The 21,164-nt window shown below is 39.6% G+C and overlaps 1 protein-coding gene across 1 annotated transcript in view; it reads right to left on the minus strand.

The window, feature by feature from the left end:
- The window catches only part of FAT3 (FAT atypical cadherin 3), a 471,657-nt gene extending 455,936 nt beyond the window's left edge, over positions 1 to 15,721 (minus strand). The window contains exon 1 of the mRNA XM_045020047.1: positions 12,430 to 15,721. Within this exon, the coding sequence (XP_044875982.1) occupies positions 12,430 to 15,721 (3,292 nt within the window). The remainder of the gene's footprint in view (positions 1 to 12,429) is intronic.
- Positions 15,722 to 21,164: the final 5,443 nt, after the last annotated feature.

Genomic DNA, 21,164 nt, shown 5'->3' on the forward strand with positions numbered 1-21,164 from the left:
TCCGGATACTAATCACTCCTACTGGTGACAAGTTCAAAGAGAGAGACTGCCGATCACCTGGGAAGAAGTCCCAGAAGTCCGTGGAAATTAAGGGCATTTGGCACCTCTCCAAAGGTGTCTAACAGTCTTAAAGGTCAAACCCGATATCACACTGGCACTGCATTGAGAACCATCTCCATCAGACTCAGACTTTTACAATCTGACTAACCGAATCTCTTTCTGAGAGTTGTGGCTATGCAATGTTCTCTCCCCCTCTGACGATAAAAGGTTCTGTCTCCAGCACAAAGCTGCATGTAATAAGAGACAGCTTTTTGGAAACAGTGTGTGAAATTCCATTAGCGTTATCACTTAATAATAACTGGCTTAAAACAAAACTCAACTCTAATATAGCTACCAGGGACATTGCATATTACACCATATAAACTAACTGATCCAAACAGAGCATCTCATCTGCTCTAGGGGGAGCGTTTTACTAATCCCCAAAGCCCTTCAAAGCATATTTTCTCCAATCTAATGTAAGGGCAGATGTTCCCATTACCTATATGAGTGTCTGATATTTATCTGAATCCTGAAAAGCTCCTGATCTCCTTAATATGCCATGGGAATAATTTCCCGAGGTTAAATTATAGGCCGAAACCAGTGAAGTGCTAAGAAAATCCCCTCAACTCCCTATGAAGTCAATGGCAGTTGAAGGTATTCCGGACCCTGCAGGAAATTCTCAGTGCTTTGCTGGACAGGTCTTAAATGAGGTAACACACCAAAAAAAAACCAAATACATTTATATACATCATAGAATCATAGAACTGGAAGGGACCTTTAGAGGTTATCTAGTCCAGTCTCCTGCACTCAAGGCAGGACTAAGTATTATCTAGACCATCCCTGACAGGTGTTTGTCCAACCTGCTCTTAAAAATCCCCCATGATGGAGATTCCACAACCTCCCTAGGCAATTTATTCCAGTACTTAACCACTCTGACAGTTAGGAAGTTTTTCCTAGTGTCCAACCTAAACCATCCTTGCTGCAATTTAAGACCATTGCTTCTTGTCCTATCCTCAGAGGTTAAGAACAACAATTTTTCTCCCTCCTCTTTGTAACAACCTTTTATGTACTTGAAAACTGTTATGTCCTCTCTCAGTCTTCTCTTCTCCAGACTAAACAAATCCAGTTTATTCAATCTTCCCACATTGGTCATGTTTTCTAGACTTTTAATCATTTTTGCTGCTCTTCTCTGGACTTTCTACAGTTTTTCCATGTCTTTCCTGAAATGTGGCGCTCAGAACTGGACACAATAGTCCAGTTGAGGCCTAATCAGCACAGAGTAGAGCGGAAGAATGACTTCTCATGTCTTGCTCACAATACTCCTGCTAATACATCCCAGAATGGTGTTTGCTTTTTTTTTTTGTTTTTGGGACAGGGCACAGACCAGAGCACTGGGGCTCAAGAGAAAAGCATGGGCTTTGGAGACAATGAAAAGACTGAAGCAACAGGATTTGGTTGCAATTTATACGTAAATGCTAAAAATTATACATCATCCATAATCATTTCAGAAAGAGGCTTATTTCAAATTGCAACATACAGACATTTTTCCTAGAAAAGCCAGACTCAAATATTTTTTTCCGTTTAGATATACAGTTGCAAAGCCAGCCAGGCCGCTCTTTTTTTTTTTTAATTGACCCTTGCTAATATTCTATCAATTCAAAGAGCTATAGATTTTAACCTGTGAACTAAGATTTTTGGCTCAACATCAAAATTAAAAAAGTAATTTAATTAGCAGAAAAGCATTTGCTAACAGACGGAACTTCTCCTGGCTTATTACCAAATGTAGTCCTACTGAAATCAAGCTGTATTCAATAGCACTATAGCCAAAAGTGAACACTACTACACACAGTAGTATTTGCAGGGTCAGGCCTTACACATTTGCCTTTGTCTTCCTATGAAATACACAGTTGTGTAACTACAGGACCATTGATGTGCTCAAAATAATTGAAATTGAGCTTTGAAAGTCTTGATCAGTTTTTAATTTCTGGACTGAGAGGTTAGCCCACTTATCCTTGTCTAGCACAAGGTGCAACAGCAGAACAGTATTATTTTTGTGTAATGTGTGTCTTAACATCTCCATTATTTTAATTACATGTCAAACTTTAATATCTAATGCTATTTAAAATTACAGATTAACTGGATATAAGAAGAAGACAGGACACAAAGTTAGATAGATGGGGATATTTACATATAGACTAATTATCTTCATTTGAAGAAAGCACGTGAAAAACGTAGGATCATCTTAGAAAGAAAGTGTGATATTGGTTAATGAATGCTAGCAACCTGTGCAAAAATGTGTGTAGGGTGTCTCTAAAAAAAGTCATAATTCACTGAGGGCTAGATCCTAGCAATTACTCACATCAAGTAATACCTTACACCATGAGTGGTCTCAGTGACTTCAATGGAACCACTCATGGAGAAATGAGAAATTAAACTGGATCAATTTTATCAGAATCTGCCCCTAAATGACTATCATAGCCTTGAAAACAAAGTAACTTCCACATGAACAGTGTGTGTGACAAACATGGGGCTGCTTTGTAGTAATTTATGAATGCCATATGTTGACCTGGTTATTGAGATGTTTGCTGTGGGCATGTATTGGTTTAATTTAGTAGGAGGATGTATGGAAAACCAAGCAGGAAGAAAAGACAAGGGCTACAGAAACCTGAAGGGAAGAACTGGAGATGCCAGAACCTGCGGGATAAGAATGGTTGATATACAGGGTACTGTAGCCCTGGACCTAGTCTAAGAGTGGGAAAACTGCATGATTCCCCCATGAGACAGGTAAAAGCAGGAGGCCTGACACTGCAGGGGGTGCATCAGAGAGGTCACAAAAGGAGTAGAGGTGCAGCTAGCCCTGTAACTAGCACAGGGTGTGCCTTATACAGGCCAGGAGCAAAACCATGTCACCACACTCTTGTGACAATTTAATTTTAAAGCACTGGAAATGCCCATTAGTGTAAACTCCCGATAAAAACAAAATCCAAGGAAAACCTTCCTTCCTGCCCCCAATATATTTGGCTTCCTCTCGGTCTTTTTTTTTTTTTTTTTTGGCAACACATTAATGCTAATAAGATACAATAAGTGGTGACAGCTGAGGAAAAGAATAGGTTGTGTATTTTTACCATATAATATTATTTCACATGATACAGAATTTAGGTTTTATTATCAGGAGCATCCTGGATAACAAAGGTGCTTGCAAATGGCAGTAGTTTTTGATGGCTCTCTAGTGGCATATTCCAAAGAAGGGAAAACGTGTAAAATTATGCACAGCTGTAAAAGTTGTGCATTATAAACCATTTTATGTGGTATTAAGCTGTGAATGTTGAACAGCTTGACTGCAATAATTCTGTGTAACCGACTTCACATAAGTGAACTTTCAAAATAAGCCATAATTATATTAGGGCACCTTTAACATAAATATTTTAAAAGCTGATGTATGTTTTAAAGTTTAAATGATTAAAATAAAATTCCCCCTGTCAAATCCAGACAGACTTCATTGCCTTTAATAATTTGCAACCAGATGTGACAGCAAAATTTATTTTTTTTTATAAAAATACTCACAGAGATTACATCAAAGGGTTTTTGTTGCAATTAATTTGAACAGCAAAAGGATTATCTTAACATTTACTTTACAGAATTGGTTGGATACCATCAATGGGGAAAGATCATATTCTAAAGTGCTGCCGGAGATAACTTACAGCTGAACAAGAAAGCACTGCCAGAAGCACAGAAATGCCTGTGTTTTACAGGAATGCTGTACTCACAACTGACACACACAAAGTATGTTTGCAGTGTTGTTGCAGCCATGCTGGTCCCAGGATATGAGAGAAACATGATAGGCGAGGTATTATCTTTTACTGGACCAACTTCTGCTGGTGGAAGGGACGAGTTTCCACAGTCTCAGATTCTGGCCAGAATTCTGCTCCCTGAACCACGCAGTGGATTTCACCTCTGATATTCTGTTCCACATGACTTCTAATATAGGCAACAAGAGCAGAGCAGCACAGCTAAGATCTGATGCACAGCCCAAAGAATAGAATTTTGCCATAACAAGCATCCTAACATTACAGAGGGAAATGAACCATAAATGTGGACGTACAGATACAAATGAACAATTGTTGGTGCATACACAATAACAAATCAGTGAAAAATGGCTGATATCCATCACCATATCACTAATGAAGACCAGGTCAAGTTTTGATGTTCTCACAACTAAGAGATGGAAAACCTAAAATTGTTCTTAGAAAGGTATCTGAAACATTAGCCTCTACAAATGAACTTTACAAAGTAAACATTTGATTTTGGTATTACTTTAGGCGAAGTTAAAAACTAATAGAAAGGTAGAATCATAGAATAGTAGGACTGGGAGGGACCTCGAGAGGTCATCTAGTCCTGTACCCGAGGTAGTTATTGTAGAAGAAAATATATTGCAGGAAAAAATTAAACCATGATGGCACTGCCATCTTTTTGTGTGTCAGCAGAACCTCTTATTCCACAGCAGTAGAGCTAGGTAGAAACTGGGTTTTTGGTTACCTTGTGGACAATTTTGATTTTTCAGGGAAAAACTGAATACCAAAAATGTTAAGCCAAAGACTTTTGCCTCAAATCCAAAAATTCAATTTGGAAATTTGCAGCTGTGCCTTGTGGGAGTTGTAATCCTGCCAGGGAGCCTGGCCCACAAAGAATGGGGACATGAGGCATCTGAACTACATCTCCCATGACCCAGCTCCTACCGACTTTCAATGAGACTTAGACTCCTATATAACTAATGTCACTTTTGAAAATGGGAATCTAAGTCAATTAGGCAAGTAAATTCCTTAATTTGACAGGAAAACTACGAGCATCCCATTATACCTAATAATCCAAATACTTGAACCAGGATTTTAAAATAAATTGAATTGAATTCTACATGCAACTCTTACATAAGAACGTCCATACTGGGTCAGACCAAAGGTCCATCTAGCCCAGTATCCTGTCTTCTGACAGTGGCCAATGCCAGTTGTCCCAGAGGGAATGAACAGAACAGGTAATCATCAAGTGACCCATCCCCTGTAGCCCATTCACAGCTTCAACTCTTCATAGATTTAGTCAGCAGATACAACATATTTTAATTTAAAAAAATGCAGACCATAGCCCATTTTCATTTTCATTTCATGTTCTTTTCAATAAACCACTATGCTGGCATAACATAAATATTTATCAAACTCTATAACTCATCAAACTGTGATATAAATGATAGTATCCTTCAGCTTGCATACACATTACCTACAATACTATTTTAGAAGATAGCAGTGAGATTCAAATAGTCTGAAGCAATAAATGTATTCCTTCACCAGATAGAGACAACATGGGCATGCTTATTTTGTTGAAAACTATATTTTCTGGTGTTTCATGTTTCCACTGCAAATAAATTTGAGCCATGATTAAGATTTTCCAGAAGTGACTGGCTTCTTCTTTCTACTCTAGCAACAGTTTGTCAGGGTATTTCCATCACTCTTAGGTAAAATTAAAGGCTTCAGAACTGTGCATCAAATTGCTGCACTAGTGACAGTGAATCACTACACGTAATTTGCAATCATTTGAAATCCCATCTCCATTTAATGGCATCTTTAATTGTTTTTGTCATTTAGGAAAGAAAAATATTTCTTAAAGGTAAAGGCTTGGCTTTGCCGTTTCAGGACTTAAAAAAAAACCTAGAGACCACAGTTAAAACCCTGACAGGGTCAATTCAGTCTTTCATTCTTCTGAAGCAGAAAAATGTAGAGCCAAATAGTTTACTGGGGGTAGAGGGAGTGACTTAGGCTCCTAAGTGACCTTTGAAAATAGGATTTAGGTTCCTAAGTGAATTAGCAGCTTTAGAAAATTTTATCCCTGCTTTGTATGGATATTAAAGATCTCATAGGATTTTTAATAACATTAGGGTTTTACCCGTATCTGTGTACAGCTGTGACTTCATGGGACCTTAGCACATGCTTCAGTGCTTCCCTAATCAGGGCCCATAAACTCTGTGCTTCAGTTTCCTCATCTGTAACAACGGAGATGATCATACTTTCCATATCACAGGGGTGTTAGGAGGCTACATTAATTGATGCATATAAAGCATACTGAGATCACAGTACCAGAAGGCACTATTTGTCTCCAGTCTCTCTGTTTGTTAAGAAATTGTTTCATTCTGTTTCTACCATAGCTAATTCCTTGGACTAGGCTGAGGTAAATATAGGACCCTTCCTGGTGCAAGGCTGTTACTAAGGGCACTAGGGCAAATTGTTGTGAGCATAGGCCAGAATGAAAGGCAGAGCTTGAGTTAAAATTGGTGTTTCATTGTACACCGAAACATGAAAAGAGTGCGGCTCTACGGCCTGGTCTACACTGATGGGAGGGGGGAAATCGATCAAAGTTATGCAACTTCAGCTACGTGAATAACGTACCTGAAGTTGATGTACTTAGATCTACTTACCGCATGGTAAATCGATGGCTGGCGCTCCCCCATCAACTCCGCCTGCGCCTCTCACCTTGGTGGAGTACCGGAGTCGACGGGAGAGCGCTTGGCAGTCGATTTATCACGTCTACGTGCCAACAGCATTCCAAGGTTAGGACACGAGTGTAACATAGCATTACACACACACACACACACACCCCTCCATAGCACAGAAGCCAGTTTACAGAGGGTGTAAATTCTAGGCATGCCTAAGAAAACTAGAGAGAGGGACACACCAAGCCACTTCAAAAGGCAGTGCTGGTTGAGGAAAAGAAGAACACCAAACTCCGTCACAGCCAGGATCACATCAGGTGTCCACTACTGAGGGCTTTTAATGGCAAACTACCGGCCTATAAACAAGCTAATTAGAAACAAGGAAACAAAGAATCGGCGAAGCAATGAAGACGATTTGGAATTGTACACATAGAAAGGAAGTAAACTATCTCTCTAGTTAGCACATAGAGATGAACAAACTCTCCACAGAATCATAGGGTTAAAGGGACTGCAAAGGTCATCCAAGGTACAGGATTTGTTGTATCTAAACCATCCAAGAGAGATGCTATCCAGCCTCCTTTTGAAAACCTCCAGTGAAGAAGCTTCCACAATCTCCCGAGGCAGTATGATCCATTGTCCTACTGTTCTTACCGTTAGGAAGTTTTTCCTGAGATTTAATCTAAATCTGTTATGCTGTAGTTCAAATCCATCACTTCTTGTCCTGCCCTCTGTGACAAAAGAAAACAACTTTTCTCCATCCTTTTATGGCAGCCTTTCAAGTATCTGAAGAATGCTATCATATCCCCCCTTAATCTCTTCTTTTCCAAACTAAACACACCCAGTTTCTTCAGCCTTTGCTCATATGGCTTGCATTCCATCCCTTTGATCATCTTTGTAATTCGCCTCTGGATCAATTCCAGTTTCTATACATCCTTTCTATACATTGGTGACCAAAATTGGACACACTACTCCAGCTGAGGCCTAACCAGTGCTGAATAGAATGGTACTATCACGTCCCTAGACTTGCATGCTGTGCCTCTGTTAAAGCAACCTAAATTTGCATTTGCTTTTTTTGCAACAGCATCACATTGCTGACTCATGTTGAGGTTTTGATCTGCTACAACAGATCCTTCTCTTCTCAGCAGTGCTGCTGCTAATCCAGTTTTCCTCCATTCCGTATTTGTGCATTTGGTTTTTCTTCCCTATGTGTAGCACCTTATATTTGTCTTTACTGAATTTCATTTTGTTGTCTACAGCCCAATTCTCCGCTCTGAATTTTAGCTCTATCCTCCAAAGTATTGGCAACCCCTTCTCCCTCCGGCTTTGTATAATCTGCAAACTTGATCGGAATGCTCTCTCTACCTATATCCACGTATGGAGGTATAGGTATAGAATTGCATCCATAACATGCAATTCTTCCACATGTAGCCAACAACATTAGGAGATAAAATAACTGGATGTTTTCTGCCAACATCCTTACACTATAGGAGAGATTACATTAATCTTGAGATTTTTATCCACTCCACCTACCTGTAGAGGAAAATAAACCCACTTGCTGGGCTGGCACAGAGTGAAGTTGGAAAAAAGCTGAAGTTTGGCAGGGGAAGTGGAAGGGACATGGATGTAGGGAGGAGGGCATCAGTGGAGTTTAATTATGTGAACTTTACCTATTTAGTAGCCAGAGGTACAGCCACAGTTTGCTGCTACAAATTTGAGATTCTGAGGTGCTGAATTCTATAATTCATCAACTAGTACCCACAGAGATGTCCATCACACAGGCCAGAGAGAAGAGTTCTGGGATGAAATCCTGGTCCCAGAAAACTTCCACTGATTTCAGCAGGGCCAGAATTTCACCATGTAAACTCAGATGTAGCTTTGATAGCACACGGAGTGACACAGACAAGAGGGAGTAGAGTTGGAATTACGCCCACTTACACAAGGACTGAATTTGGCGTCGTCTTCTCATTAAGGCAGTAGCCAAAAATACTGATTTTTTTGTAATTCTCACTTTTGCTTTCCTTCACAAGTGTCACAAGAAAGACAATGGATAAGTCAAATGAGCAGGTCAGTTTAAAAAGTGACAAATTAAGTGCATGAAAAGTAAATAAGCAGCAATCTCCTTGTAAATTAATTCACTCTGATTTCAGTTCTTCATTACACCTAAAAAAGCCAATTCATCATTCAACAGCATTTAGACCTTCACTAGTCCGACAGCAAAGCTCAACAGATTTCACCCATTTGGCAAACAGATCAAATTTTGCACTCAGATTACAAGGTTGAAAAATAACACCCAAAGCATCAAAACTTGTCTACATATCCCTGATCGCAACTGTAGTCACCTTTCTGGGTGGCAAAAAGCACCTGATTTCTTCAATTAATTGAAGATTTTTTTAAAGTATCAATATTCAGTGTAATCACAAGGACAACTGAAGGAAAATTATTTTTTAAATGCTTTGCTGCTAGGTAATCTTTCAAAACAGTCGAATTAAATACTGATAAGGGGCTTGTTTGATTACCATTTTTAAATATGTTTTCAAATGTGAAAGAAAAATGTATTTATTCCTATTTTTTTTTTAATGGTCTATCCCAAAGATTGATTAATTTAGGCTTCAATTCAGGAAAGCATGGAAGCACACACTTAATTTGAAGTAGATGGTTAAGTCCCATTGAAGTCAAGCACGTGGTTAATTAAGTATGCACCGTATTCTGCAGATCTGGGGCCACAATCCATTGAAGGCGATCAAATCTTTCAAACTAATTGGGGCACAGGTTAAAAATCTGGATAATCTAGTTAAAGAAAGTCTTCAATGAACCCCCAGTTTTTCAGAATTTCACCAAGTAACTTCCATTGCCTTTAGCTAGATTTATTTTGTTTAATCCTAAATATGACGATTTGGGGACTCTGTCTATGCAGAGAGTATGAATTCTGTTTGATATCGGAGGCTTTTTATAGGTATCTGCATCAGGCTGCAAACTCCATTCTGAATGTGGGGCTTGCTGCCTTCTCTCTTGCTCTTTTAACTCCATATTGGTCTGAAATTTCATGGGACAGTGGCAAAGAGATAATAACAGAGGGTTGTGGAGCCTTGATGGTCTTCTATTCAAACAGATTTCAGAGGGGTAGCCGTGTTAGTCTGTATCAGTAAAAACAACGAGGAGTCCTTGTGGCATCGCAGAGACTAACAAATTGCTGTACATTTATACCTGCTTATTGTATTTTCCACTCCATGCATCTGATGAAGTGGGTTATATCCCATGAAAGCTTATGCTCAAATACATTTCTTAGTCTCAAAGGTGTCACAAGGACTCCTTGTTGTTTTTATTCAAACAGAAGCACCCTTGGACAAAGAGTTAGCTGCCACCCAGAAGAATCAGTCTGCCCAGGTGGGGATCAGATCACCTGATGAGGGACTTTGATCAGGTTGAAGAGCGGGGTCACTTGACAAAGGGGATGAGAAATTATAAAAGATAGGGTGTCTCAACAGTCATTTTGAGACGAGACCACAAGCAGAGGAAGCTTGGGAAGGAGTATGAAAGGACCCTCACAGCAGAGGTCAGAGAGATTCCTCTCTAGAGTGGTAAGGAAATTGAGATGGGGGAATGCACACAGGTGTGGTTATTTTGTCTAGATCAGTATATTTCTTACGCTATCCAAGTAAAGAGAAATTATGTTTAGAATCCTGTGCAAAGCCGGTCTACGTGTCTGTTAGCTTTTACGGTCACCTGCCCCTGAAGAGGTGAACTATATACTGAGAGCACCTACACAGCTGGAGTTCTCAGAGAAGGTGTTAATAACCTAAGGGGAAGTCTGAGGGGTTATCACGAGTCTCAGGGACAGTGCAGTTAGACCGTGGGGTCTCAACTATCAGGAGACAGTGCTAGACAGAGGATCTGCACCCCAAGACTGTGCAGAGAGACCCCAGCCAGGGGCAGTGTCTGGACTCTGTTCAGAGTCATGAACAGGGCCTAACACAAACCTGCCCACCTAAAACTGTGTTTCTAAATCCATAATCATTTACTTAAATCAACATAGCCCAAGCATCTACAGCTCCCATTATCTTCAGTTGGGGATCTCAGCTCTTATAAAGAGATCGCTTTTAATGACAGCCCTGAATATTTTTCAGGCACCCATGTTTGCATTTTTTGGCCATACGGCTATAAATACAGTGTTTGTGCCCAACTTCAGTATATAGACTGTAGCTCAAATAGGTTTGAGATGTTTTCAATGCTTTTATTTCATATTAGGCCCCCATCTGTTTTTCATAACGTTCAGTTTAGAATTTTGATATTTGATTGAACCGTTTGAATTAGCCAAAACATACATTTTTAATCTAATGCTTTAATACCACATTCAAAATTAAAAGCTTTAGAAAAAGAAACACATGGTCTACTTAAACCACAGCAAACCCAACATATTTAATGTAATTTCTTAAGATGCAAACTAATGTTTTCTAATTTCCGCACTTAATCTAGTATCACAGCTGCACCATTACTGCCAACAGCTATTAGATACTTAAACAGCCAGCTCCTAAACTGGGTTTTACTACGCAGCTTCTCCTGCTTGATTTTCATGTTTTATAATGCTGGTGGCTTTGCAGTTAAAATCTTTAAAAAACAAACTTCTTAATCAGCGTTCAAATATTGTTTTCTAATGTGCATGTTTGAAATTTTATTCCTATGAAGAGAATCAATATTAGCACAAACTGAATTGTGCATTATCTCAAAGCATATGATACAGCGTGACATATTGTTTCAAACTGCTGAATGTGAATGAAAACCAGCATGCCAGCATTATGAGTAATACCACAGAAACAGGAATTCTTTCATCCCCAAACCTATTTCACACTCCTCATTTACTTTATTGGATTCAACCTTTAGTCAAGGTCAAGAGTGCAGTGACAGTCCGCAGCAGTGACCTGAGTAATTTATAGTTATCAACAGATAATATGGTAGCTGTAATGGAATCCCCACATTGCTTTTCACTGGAACTGTATGGTGACTGCAAAGTAATGTGTATTATTTCACACCCACCGCGTGATGGATATATCCAATGTGACAACGTTCCTCCTCTACCTTGGTGGGTCCTGCGCTTATTGGCGGGTTTGCTCGCGTCACAGATTCACCCTGTGGGTCGGGAAACAGCCCAGAGACCTTCCCCTCAGGTAGAAGCCACAGTCCAGGTCAATTCCTCCTGTGTTTGATCAGGAATTGGGAGGTTTGGGGGGAACCTGGGCCCACCCTCTACTCCGGGTTCCAGCCCAGGGCCCTGTGGACTGCAGCTGTCTACAGTGCCTCCTGGTACAGTTATGCGACAGCTACAACTCCCTGGGCTACTTCTCCATGGCCTCCTCCCAACACCTTCATTGTCCTCACCACTGGACATTCCTCCTGATGTCTGATAATGCTTGTACTTCTCAGTCCTCCAGCAGTATGCCTACTCACTCTCAGCTTCTTGCACGCCTCTTGCTCTCAGTTCCTCACACGCACTTCCTTTCCCCTGGCTCCCTCTGGCCTGACTGGAGTGAGCCCCTTTATAGCATCAAAGGGGCCTTAATTAGAGTGAGGTGCTTAACGGTCTCACATAACTCTTAGCAGGTTAATTGGAGTCAGGTGTTCTCATTAGCCTGGAGCAGCCCCTGCTCTGGTCACTCAGGGAACAGAAAACTGCTTATCCAGTGGCCAGTATATCTCCCTTCTACTACTCTGCTGTTCCCAACTGGCCTGGGTCTATCACACAAAGTAATAAACTCTTGTTATATCTATGCCTGAAACATTTATATTTATAACTTTATCTTGCCTATTATGAAGAACTGAACTTATGTTACATTATGAAGTGAAATAATTATCCATATGCTTTACTTTTGTAAAAACTTCTATGCAGGTTAAATAAAATAAATTAAGTAATCTAAACTTACCAGTTTCTTCATCTATGCTAAATCTTCCAAGGCCACTGCCATCCCTGATGGAATACTGGATCTCCCCATCCCTTCCAGAGTCTTCATCTCGAGCTGTCACTTGCAATACACTTGTTCCAGTGCGGGAGTTTTCCTTTACAGTTCCAATGACTGCAAAGTCAGGAAAATAAGGAGTGTAGAGATTTTCATTAACATCCACCACTTCAACCTCTACAAAAGAAACGGAAGAGAGGGAAACTGGACGTCCTTTGTCTTTTGCGCGCACAGTCAAGTTATAGAACTGCTGTTTCTCGTAATCGAGTTCTTTGTTCAAGCGGATAGTGCCGCTAGCTTTGTCTATTTCAAATCGTCCATTGTAATCGTTCACCAAAGAGTAACGCACTTGACCTCCCAAACCAAGATCTGGGTCGTGAGTTTCTAGCCAAGCTATTACAGTGCCAACTGGCAGATCTTCAAGGACCTTCACACTGTAGCTAGATGGAATGAAAGCTGGAGAACAATCATTCACATCATCCAAAAAAACCTTCAGAGGAACAACAGAAAATTGCTGATGGCCAATCTCAGCTTTGTCCCTGGCCTCTATCTTTAGTGTATAGTTTGCTTTCGATTCCCTGTCTAGTTGGTCAGCCACATATACTACTCCAGTAGAACTATTGATGGCAAACTGCTGTGTGTCTGTCAATACTGAGTACGTCACTTCACCGTTAGATCCTAGATCTTTATCTCTAGCTTCTACTTGGATCATTTCTGTACCAATACTCATGCTTTCTAAAACAGTAACGGAGTAACTATCCTGTAAAAAAACAGGACTGTTATCATTTGCATCCTCTACAGTCACAGTCAATAGTCTCCATGTAGATTTCTGGGGATTACCTAAATCATAAATTGTAACGTTAAGGAGATACAGCTCTGTTTTCTCTCGGTCCATGGGCATAAGAACTTTAAGAAGCCCTGTTTCCATGTCAATGTTAAAGCAACTATCTGTATTACCATCAGAAATTGTATAGACAACCTTCCCGTTAAATCCAGAGTCCGCATCATAGGCTTTTATTTTCAGGATGCTAGCACCAACTGGAAGGTCCTCTCTAACCGCTACATCAGAGGGAAAGGATTTATCAAAGTGTGGAGCTTGTCTGTTAATCGAATAAAAATTAAGGAAGCCATCTTCCAAATTCAGCTTCACATTTGCTTTTGCCTTCTTGAGCAATTTCTCTGCCAGCTTCTGAGCAACTCTAGTCTCTCTACAGCTAAAGGTCTTTGAAGACACTTTCCCATGTACTACTGAAATGTTAACGAACATGGCATCAGCAAAATTCTCTCCATCTGTAGCTGTGATCTTAAGGCCAAAATTGCTGTTCTTTATACCAGAATTAACAAGAGACTTTTTAAGTTGCAGCACACCGGAGTCAGGATTTAAATAAAAAATCCCAAGTTCATTTCCAGAGATTATTTTGTATTTCACTAGTTCTAGCTCATCTATATCTATTGCAGATACAGCAGTGATGTGACCACCTATGGGAAAGTCAGATGAAATCACTCCCTGACAAGCCACTTTCTCAAACAACGGCTTGTTATCATTGACATTGCCTATGTATATAGTGACATTAACCTCACTTTCATGACGGTACGGCGAACCCCAATCGGAGGCTCTGACAATGAACCTGTAGCTCTCTGGAGAAGACTCAAAATCCAGTTCTTCAGAGGTGCTAATAACACCAGTAAACTGGTTTATCGAAAAGGGCAGTGAATTCAGACTGGCAATGCTGTATGTTATATATCCATTTTCTCCCCTGTCCTTGTCAAATGCTGAAACTGACAAAACGCTGGTTCCTACAGGAATACTTTCATTGACAAAGGAGCTGTACGAAGGCTGTGTGAACTCTGGAGTGTGATCATTCGAATCTTCTAACCTGACAATAACTTGTGCTTTTAAATCACCGCCTTTGTTTACTACTTCTAACTCATAGAGTTCCTTCTCAATGATTTTCAAAGGGTGAGTGGTGATAATTAGACCTGTCCTGGGATTAATCTTAAAATATTCAGCATCCTGATTAGGAGATATTATATATTCCACACCCGTTGGTTCAGGCACCAACTTAACTATAACTACCACTACTCCAGGAGGGGAAAATTCACTGATTGACACATCATAAACTTCCTTTTCAAACTTTACTGGGACACTTTCTTTCTTGGGACTAGCGATGTGGACCAGTTTGACTGCAGAAAACTTCTGAGGAGACCCTTTGTCCTTTGCTTGGAGAGTAAGATTGTAACCATAGGGGAAGTTGTCCCAGTCAATGGGTTTTCTCTCTTTGATTTTGTACTCATTAATCCATTTTCCCTCCTTAGCCAGAAAGAACTGTTCTAAGGGATCTCCAGCTACGATGGAAACAGATTCAATCTCCCCATTAGCTCCTTCATCTAGGTCATCAATGTTAATAACAGCATATGTAGGCTCCTTGTCTAATGGAAAGGGTATGTGGGTTACCACACTTATGGTTGGGGCGTGTTCATTTATACGTTCAATATGAACATAAAGCTTGGCAGTGCTGCTTACTCCATTGTTTCCATAAAGTTTCATCCCACGATCCACAGCCAGAACTTCAAGGTCGTATCTGTTTTTCTCATCATAGTTTAACCGGCCACTTAAAGAGATAACTCCGCTAGCTGGGTGAACTGAAAAGAGATCAACTTTGTTTTTGAAGTAGTAATAGAATTCGCCATTGGACCCAATATCTGCATCTGTTGCTGTCACCTGTGCAATACTAGTCCTTAAAGGAGTGCTTTCTGCTATTGTTACAGAGTAAGTGGTTGGTGAAAACAAAGGTCTTAGATCATTCATATCCAAAACTTGGATATTCACTTTTGTCCATGCTTCTAAGTCCTCTCCTCTGACAGACCCTTTTACTATCAATAAATAGTTATCTTGGATTTCTCTGTTTAATATAGCAGAATTCCCACCTTTAGTTCTTATTCTGAGAAAGCAGAAGTCAGCAATTACCACTTCTTCTGCTTTGAAAAAGCCTTCATCATCGCCAGACACTATCCTGTATTTGATATCCCATGAAAGATCTGATAGTGTAATACCCATTCTGCTTGGACTGTTGACGTAGGTCCTGGCTGCAGAGTTCTCGTACACTGTAGCATTGTAAATGGAATGCGTAAAGTGAAAGCCGAGTGGTACTGTCCCTTGAAGCCCCTGGCAAACGCAGGCCAAAAGCTTGACAAGCAGGATGGTGAGGCAAGACAATGGAGGTCTTGTGCCTGACCAGCAGCCCATATTCACCTCCATCACATCATTCTTTCATCCTAAGACAAAAGAAGAGAAAAGAATAATTAATCATAATTAATAATGGGGAGGGGAGAAAGCTTCACTGAAAAATGTCATTATTTAAAAAAAATGTTTAGTAATTGCATTATTAAGAAGTAATACATTCAATGGTGGCAGTCACTGCCGAGTAAATGTGGTAGAACTGAAGTAGATAACGTTAGTCTAATAGTGATTCTGTGATATATTACACTTTGGGAGGACTTGCTACTGTATCAACATATAGGACTATACGTTACTGGATTATAAAAAATAGGAAATCACCAATCCCAAGCATACCACCACCTCCCCAATCAAAAATAATAGTCACTGTGACATAAACAGAAAGAAACACCCACAAACCCCCGAACAGGATAATACCAGACAGGATGAACGACACACAGTGACTACAGAGGATAATCACTGCTAGTCCACCAGAGCCCAGACTTACTAACTTCCAAGGCATGCTACATCTTTTTGCCCCAGTATTTGAGGTGGGAACGGATGCTATTGCTTTATGTGTAATAATATGATGGGCAAGTATCAAGTTTTGCACAGTCTAGAATGGTAAAATAGTACAAGGAGCAAACAATGGTACACAAACACTGACCAGTTCCTTACTGTAGTTATATATTCCTATATAAAATAATGAAGAATGAATTAAGATTGCTTAAGTACGTACACACACCCATACAAAGAGTATGATAAAGAGGTTGCAAAGCCAAGTTAAGATTGTTTGAAAGACATGAACTCTGCCCCTTCATGCACATATATTACAGTACAGTCTGCAATTACATGAGCACATACTTCGTTTTTTTCATGTGCCTTCTCTGCTTCATTCTGTGTGCATATAACATAATGCACAGTGAATGAGACAGGTTTTAAACATTTTTATCCTCACTGTTCAGTAGTTGCTGGTTGTCTCTGTAGTCAACTACTGAACAGTGACTGAGAGACATAAGCCCTTGTCAACTACTGAACAGTGACAGAGCCTGAGACATAAGCCCTTGTATCAGAGGCCTGAGCTAAAGTAATGGTCATAACTTGCTAATATAAAGCAAAGTTAAGTTGTGAGCAAGAGGCAGGCCCTGCTCACAGAATCTGGCAAGAACAGGGCTGATATTGCAGAAACACTATTTCCTACATAGTGCTAGGCATAAGAATATATAAGCAAAACCATTCAAGAAAGACAGTACCAAAACACCTCGATATCAAACACATTCCCCAAAGATAACAGGAACACACTGACCCCTCCTAAAGATAAAGTCAGGATGACAGCATAATGCATAGAGATGTTGTGATCAAACCAACATGTACAAGGTAACGGGTGGCACCCAAATACGTCAGAAGGTGGCACCTAGACACATATGGGGTAATACATAATTTGTTTGTGTCTGTGTATAAAGATGTATCTCAGAGGGAGTGTCTGTCTGGCTTAGGGGAGAATGGAAAGTCCTGCCATTCACTGAGCTGGTTCATTGTCACCAGCATACATGTGTTAGTGTATCTGTAACCATTGAGCCAGGGCATTAGCATCATGCTTCGTCGGCAATAAACCTGACCAAGTTCCTTCGCAGAAAACCAAGTCTTTGGATTTATTGGGCAGTTCAATCAGAGCCTGCTGTACGGGCTATCTGGCCAGAGTCAGTACAGCATGCAGAGAGAACACACACATGCAGCCGAACATCTGACCACAGTCTCATTAACTGCACACTGTCCAAATTCATATTCCTGGGGAACATCTCTGGAATTTCTAAATGTTATAGATCACAATTTCCTAACTAAAAGGTGCTGCCTCCAACACAAGAGAATTCTGTATTAGACTTCATCTTAACCGATAAAGAGGAACTCATCACAGAACTAAAAATTAACGGTAGTTTAGGTACAAGTGATCATGACTTGATCCCATTTATAATGTGCAAACACAACAAAGTCCAGACCAGTGATTTATATACTTGGTGTTATAAAGGGGCCAAATTCACAACGTTGAAAACAATTATGGGTCAAATCAGTTGCAAGGAAGAATTTAATCAGAAAAATATGAATGATAATTGGGAACTGTTTAAGAACCCTTAACTAGATGCCCCACAAGCTGCAATTAAGGACAAAGGCAGTATTGGTTAAAGAAAGTACCTGGTTTAGAGCAGAGGTGAAGGCAATTATAAAAAATTAAATATATTTAAACATAACAAATGAAAGAAAATATAAGCTGATAGTAATGAATTTAAAGCAAAAAGCTAAGAATCGTAGAAAATTGATCAGGAAAGCAAAAGAGACACAAGGAGAAATTTATAGCTAGCACAGTTAAGGACAGAACAGACTTCTTATTAAGCATATTAGGAACAAAAAGAGTCCTAATTATGGTATTGGTCCACTACTAGATGCTAGAATTATCAATGAAAATGCAGAACAGATAGACGTATTCAATAAACATCCATGTTCTGTATTGGTGGGGGGACTGCAGGGGGAAACAGATGATATAGTCATATCATATGATAACATGCTTTCCATTACACTGGTATCTCAGGAAGATGGTAAACAGCAGCGTGCTAAAGTTAAAGTTAGACATTTTTAATTCAGCAGGTGCAGGTAACGTGGAGCATAGGGGAAATTCCAGAAGACTGGAAGAAAGCTAATATTGTGCCAATATTTTAAAAGGGTAAATGGGATGATCTGGGTAATTATATGCCTGTCCATCTGACATCGATCCCCAGCCAGATACTGGAGAGGCTGATATGGAACTCAATTAATAAAGAATTAAAGGATGGTAATATAACTAATGCCAATCAATATGGGTTTTATGAAAAATTGACCCTGTCAGAATAACGTGATATCTTTTTTGATGAGATTAAAGTTTGGCTGATAAAGGTAATAGTCATGATGTAACTGACATTTTGATTAAAAAAGAGAATGATATAAATTAACATGGCACACATTAAATGGATTAAAAGCTGGCTAACTGATAGATCTCAAAATGTTGCTGTAAACAGGGAATCATCACTGAGCAGGTGGGTTTCTAATGGGGTCCCACAGAGAGAATTTCTTGACCGTACACTATTTAACATTTTTATCAATGACCTGGAAGAAAACTAAAGCATCACTACAAAAATTAGGGGAGAGGTAAGTAATGAAGAGGGCAAGTCACTGATACAGAGCGATCTGGATCACATGGCAAGCTGAGCACAAGCAAGCAATATGTGTTTTAATACAGCTAAATGTTAATATATGCATTTAGGAACAAAGAATCTGTAGGCTTGGCTTACAAGATTGGGGACTGCCCTGGGAAGCCGTGACTCTGAAAAAGATTTGGGGGTCATAATGGATAACAAGAGTGTCCTGTGGAACGCTGTGGACAAAAGGGCAACAGGAGAATCTCAAGTAGGAGCACAGAGGTTATTGTACCTCTGTATTTGGCACTGGTACAACTGCTGCTGGAACACTGTGTCCAGTTCTGATTTCCACACTTCAAGAAGGATGTTGAAAAATTGGAGACGTTTCAGAGAAAAGCCATGAGAACGATTAAGGGATTAGAAAACCTGCCTTATAGTGATAGACTCAAGGAGGTCAATCTATTTAGTTTAACAAAGAGAAGGAAACAGGGGCGGGGGGGAGTGGGGAGACTTTATTAGTCTATAAGTACCTACACTGGGAGGAAATATTTAATAATGGGCTCTTTAATCTAGCAGAGAAAAGTATAATATGATCCATTGGCTGGATACTGAAACTAGACAAATTCAAACTGGAAATAAGGTTTAACTTTTTAACAGTGTGTTTTATTAACTCCTGGAATTATTTACCAAGGGTTGTGGTGGATTCGACAATGCTGACAACCTGTAAAATCAAGATTGGATGTTTTTCTAAAAGATCTGCTCTAGGAACTATTCTGGGGGAGTTCTTTGGCCTGTGTTGGACAGAACGTCAGACCAGATGATCACAATAGTCCCTTCTGGCCTTGGAATCTATGAGTGAAGCAGGGGTCTTCAAGACCTCTGCCCCAGGTTTGCATATCCTGTCCACCAACAGCTTAAATGCATTCTCGTTCACTACACAGACCAACTAACACAAACTTTCTTAGATACAGCTACTAGGGCATTACAAGAGTGTGTGTGTACATAGTTGGTTTCCTTCTTGATTTGTCTTGTTTTCTAAAAAAAGCAAAGTATAGGTGTTGGATGAAGTGGTTTCCATCATGTACAGGGTTTACAATTTGGTTCAATGCTTCTCAGCAGCCCCACTATATAAATTGTTCCAGGACCCTTGAAAACAAGATTTCTTTTACAAATCTGTTTTTATCTCAAGCTGAATACCAAGATATTTCAAGTATATTCACTTATTTACTACCATTACGCTTCATATTATGAATTTCTACAAGAAGTTTACAAAACATAAAAACAGAATGATGTATATTGCTGAAACATATTGAGAGTTATTGTTCAATGACGTTTTCAATATTGTTTCCACTTGATACTTTCTACTTTTAAAAAAGATTTAGCTAATTCACTAGTAAGTTTACAAAAAATAAGAATGATTCCCTGTATATAGCTCCTGATCCAAAAGCTATTTAAATCAATGGGAATCTTTCCACTGACTTCAAATGGCTTGGCGTGTGCCCATAATGAACACAAAATAGTAAAGTATCAGAGGGGTAGCCGTGTTAGTCTGGATCTGTAAAAAGCGACAAAGAGTCCTGTGGCACCTTATAGACTAACAGACATATTGGAGCATGAGCTTTCGTGGGTGAATACCCACTTCGTCAGACGTGGTTATTCACCCACGAAAGCTTATGCTCCAATACGTCTGTTAGACGAAGTGGGTATTCACCCACGAAAGCTTATTCTCCAGTATGTCTGTTAGTCTATAAGGTGCCACAGGACTCTTTGTTGCTTTTTACAAAATAGTAAGTTAACATTAAAAAACTGATCATTTTTCAGGCATCTTAAGAGTGTTTGTTGCCAATTACTTTCATAGCTAGGAGTGAAAATCTTAAAAGCTCCTTTTAAAAGACAATTACTACAAGACCCCCATGGCTCTTATTTTCATAGAAAAGGAAACATTTCAAAGCTGCTTGATACTGTAATAAAGGAAATGTCAGAACACAGGGCAGAAAGGGGTAGGAAGAGTTGTTGGTAATGACAGGGGTTAGTTTAAGTTTCCAATGTGAGTTCAATACCCACTGGGAGATGTACAAATTGCGTATGCATTTCAGAATATGAATTCAAGTCAGAGTTAATGCTTCCTGTATAATAGTATGATGATTGCACTTTTAAGTACTACGGGCAATCAATTTATTTTACTGACATTATGTACATCAAAACACTTTAGCTTCCTGATTCCAGAGTCTCTATTCCACGGCCTAACAGCTTAATCAATAATATTTGATCAACTCTCCCAAGTGTTTATCAAGACAGTTATTTTCATAGGCAATTTC

Source organism: Mauremys mutica, chromosome 1, assembly GCF_020497125.1.
Source record: "Mauremys mutica isolate MM-2020 ecotype Southern chromosome 1, ASM2049712v1, whole genome shotgun sequence".
Lineage (NCBI taxonomy): Eukaryota > Metazoa > Chordata > Testudines > Geoemydidae > Mauremys > Mauremys mutica.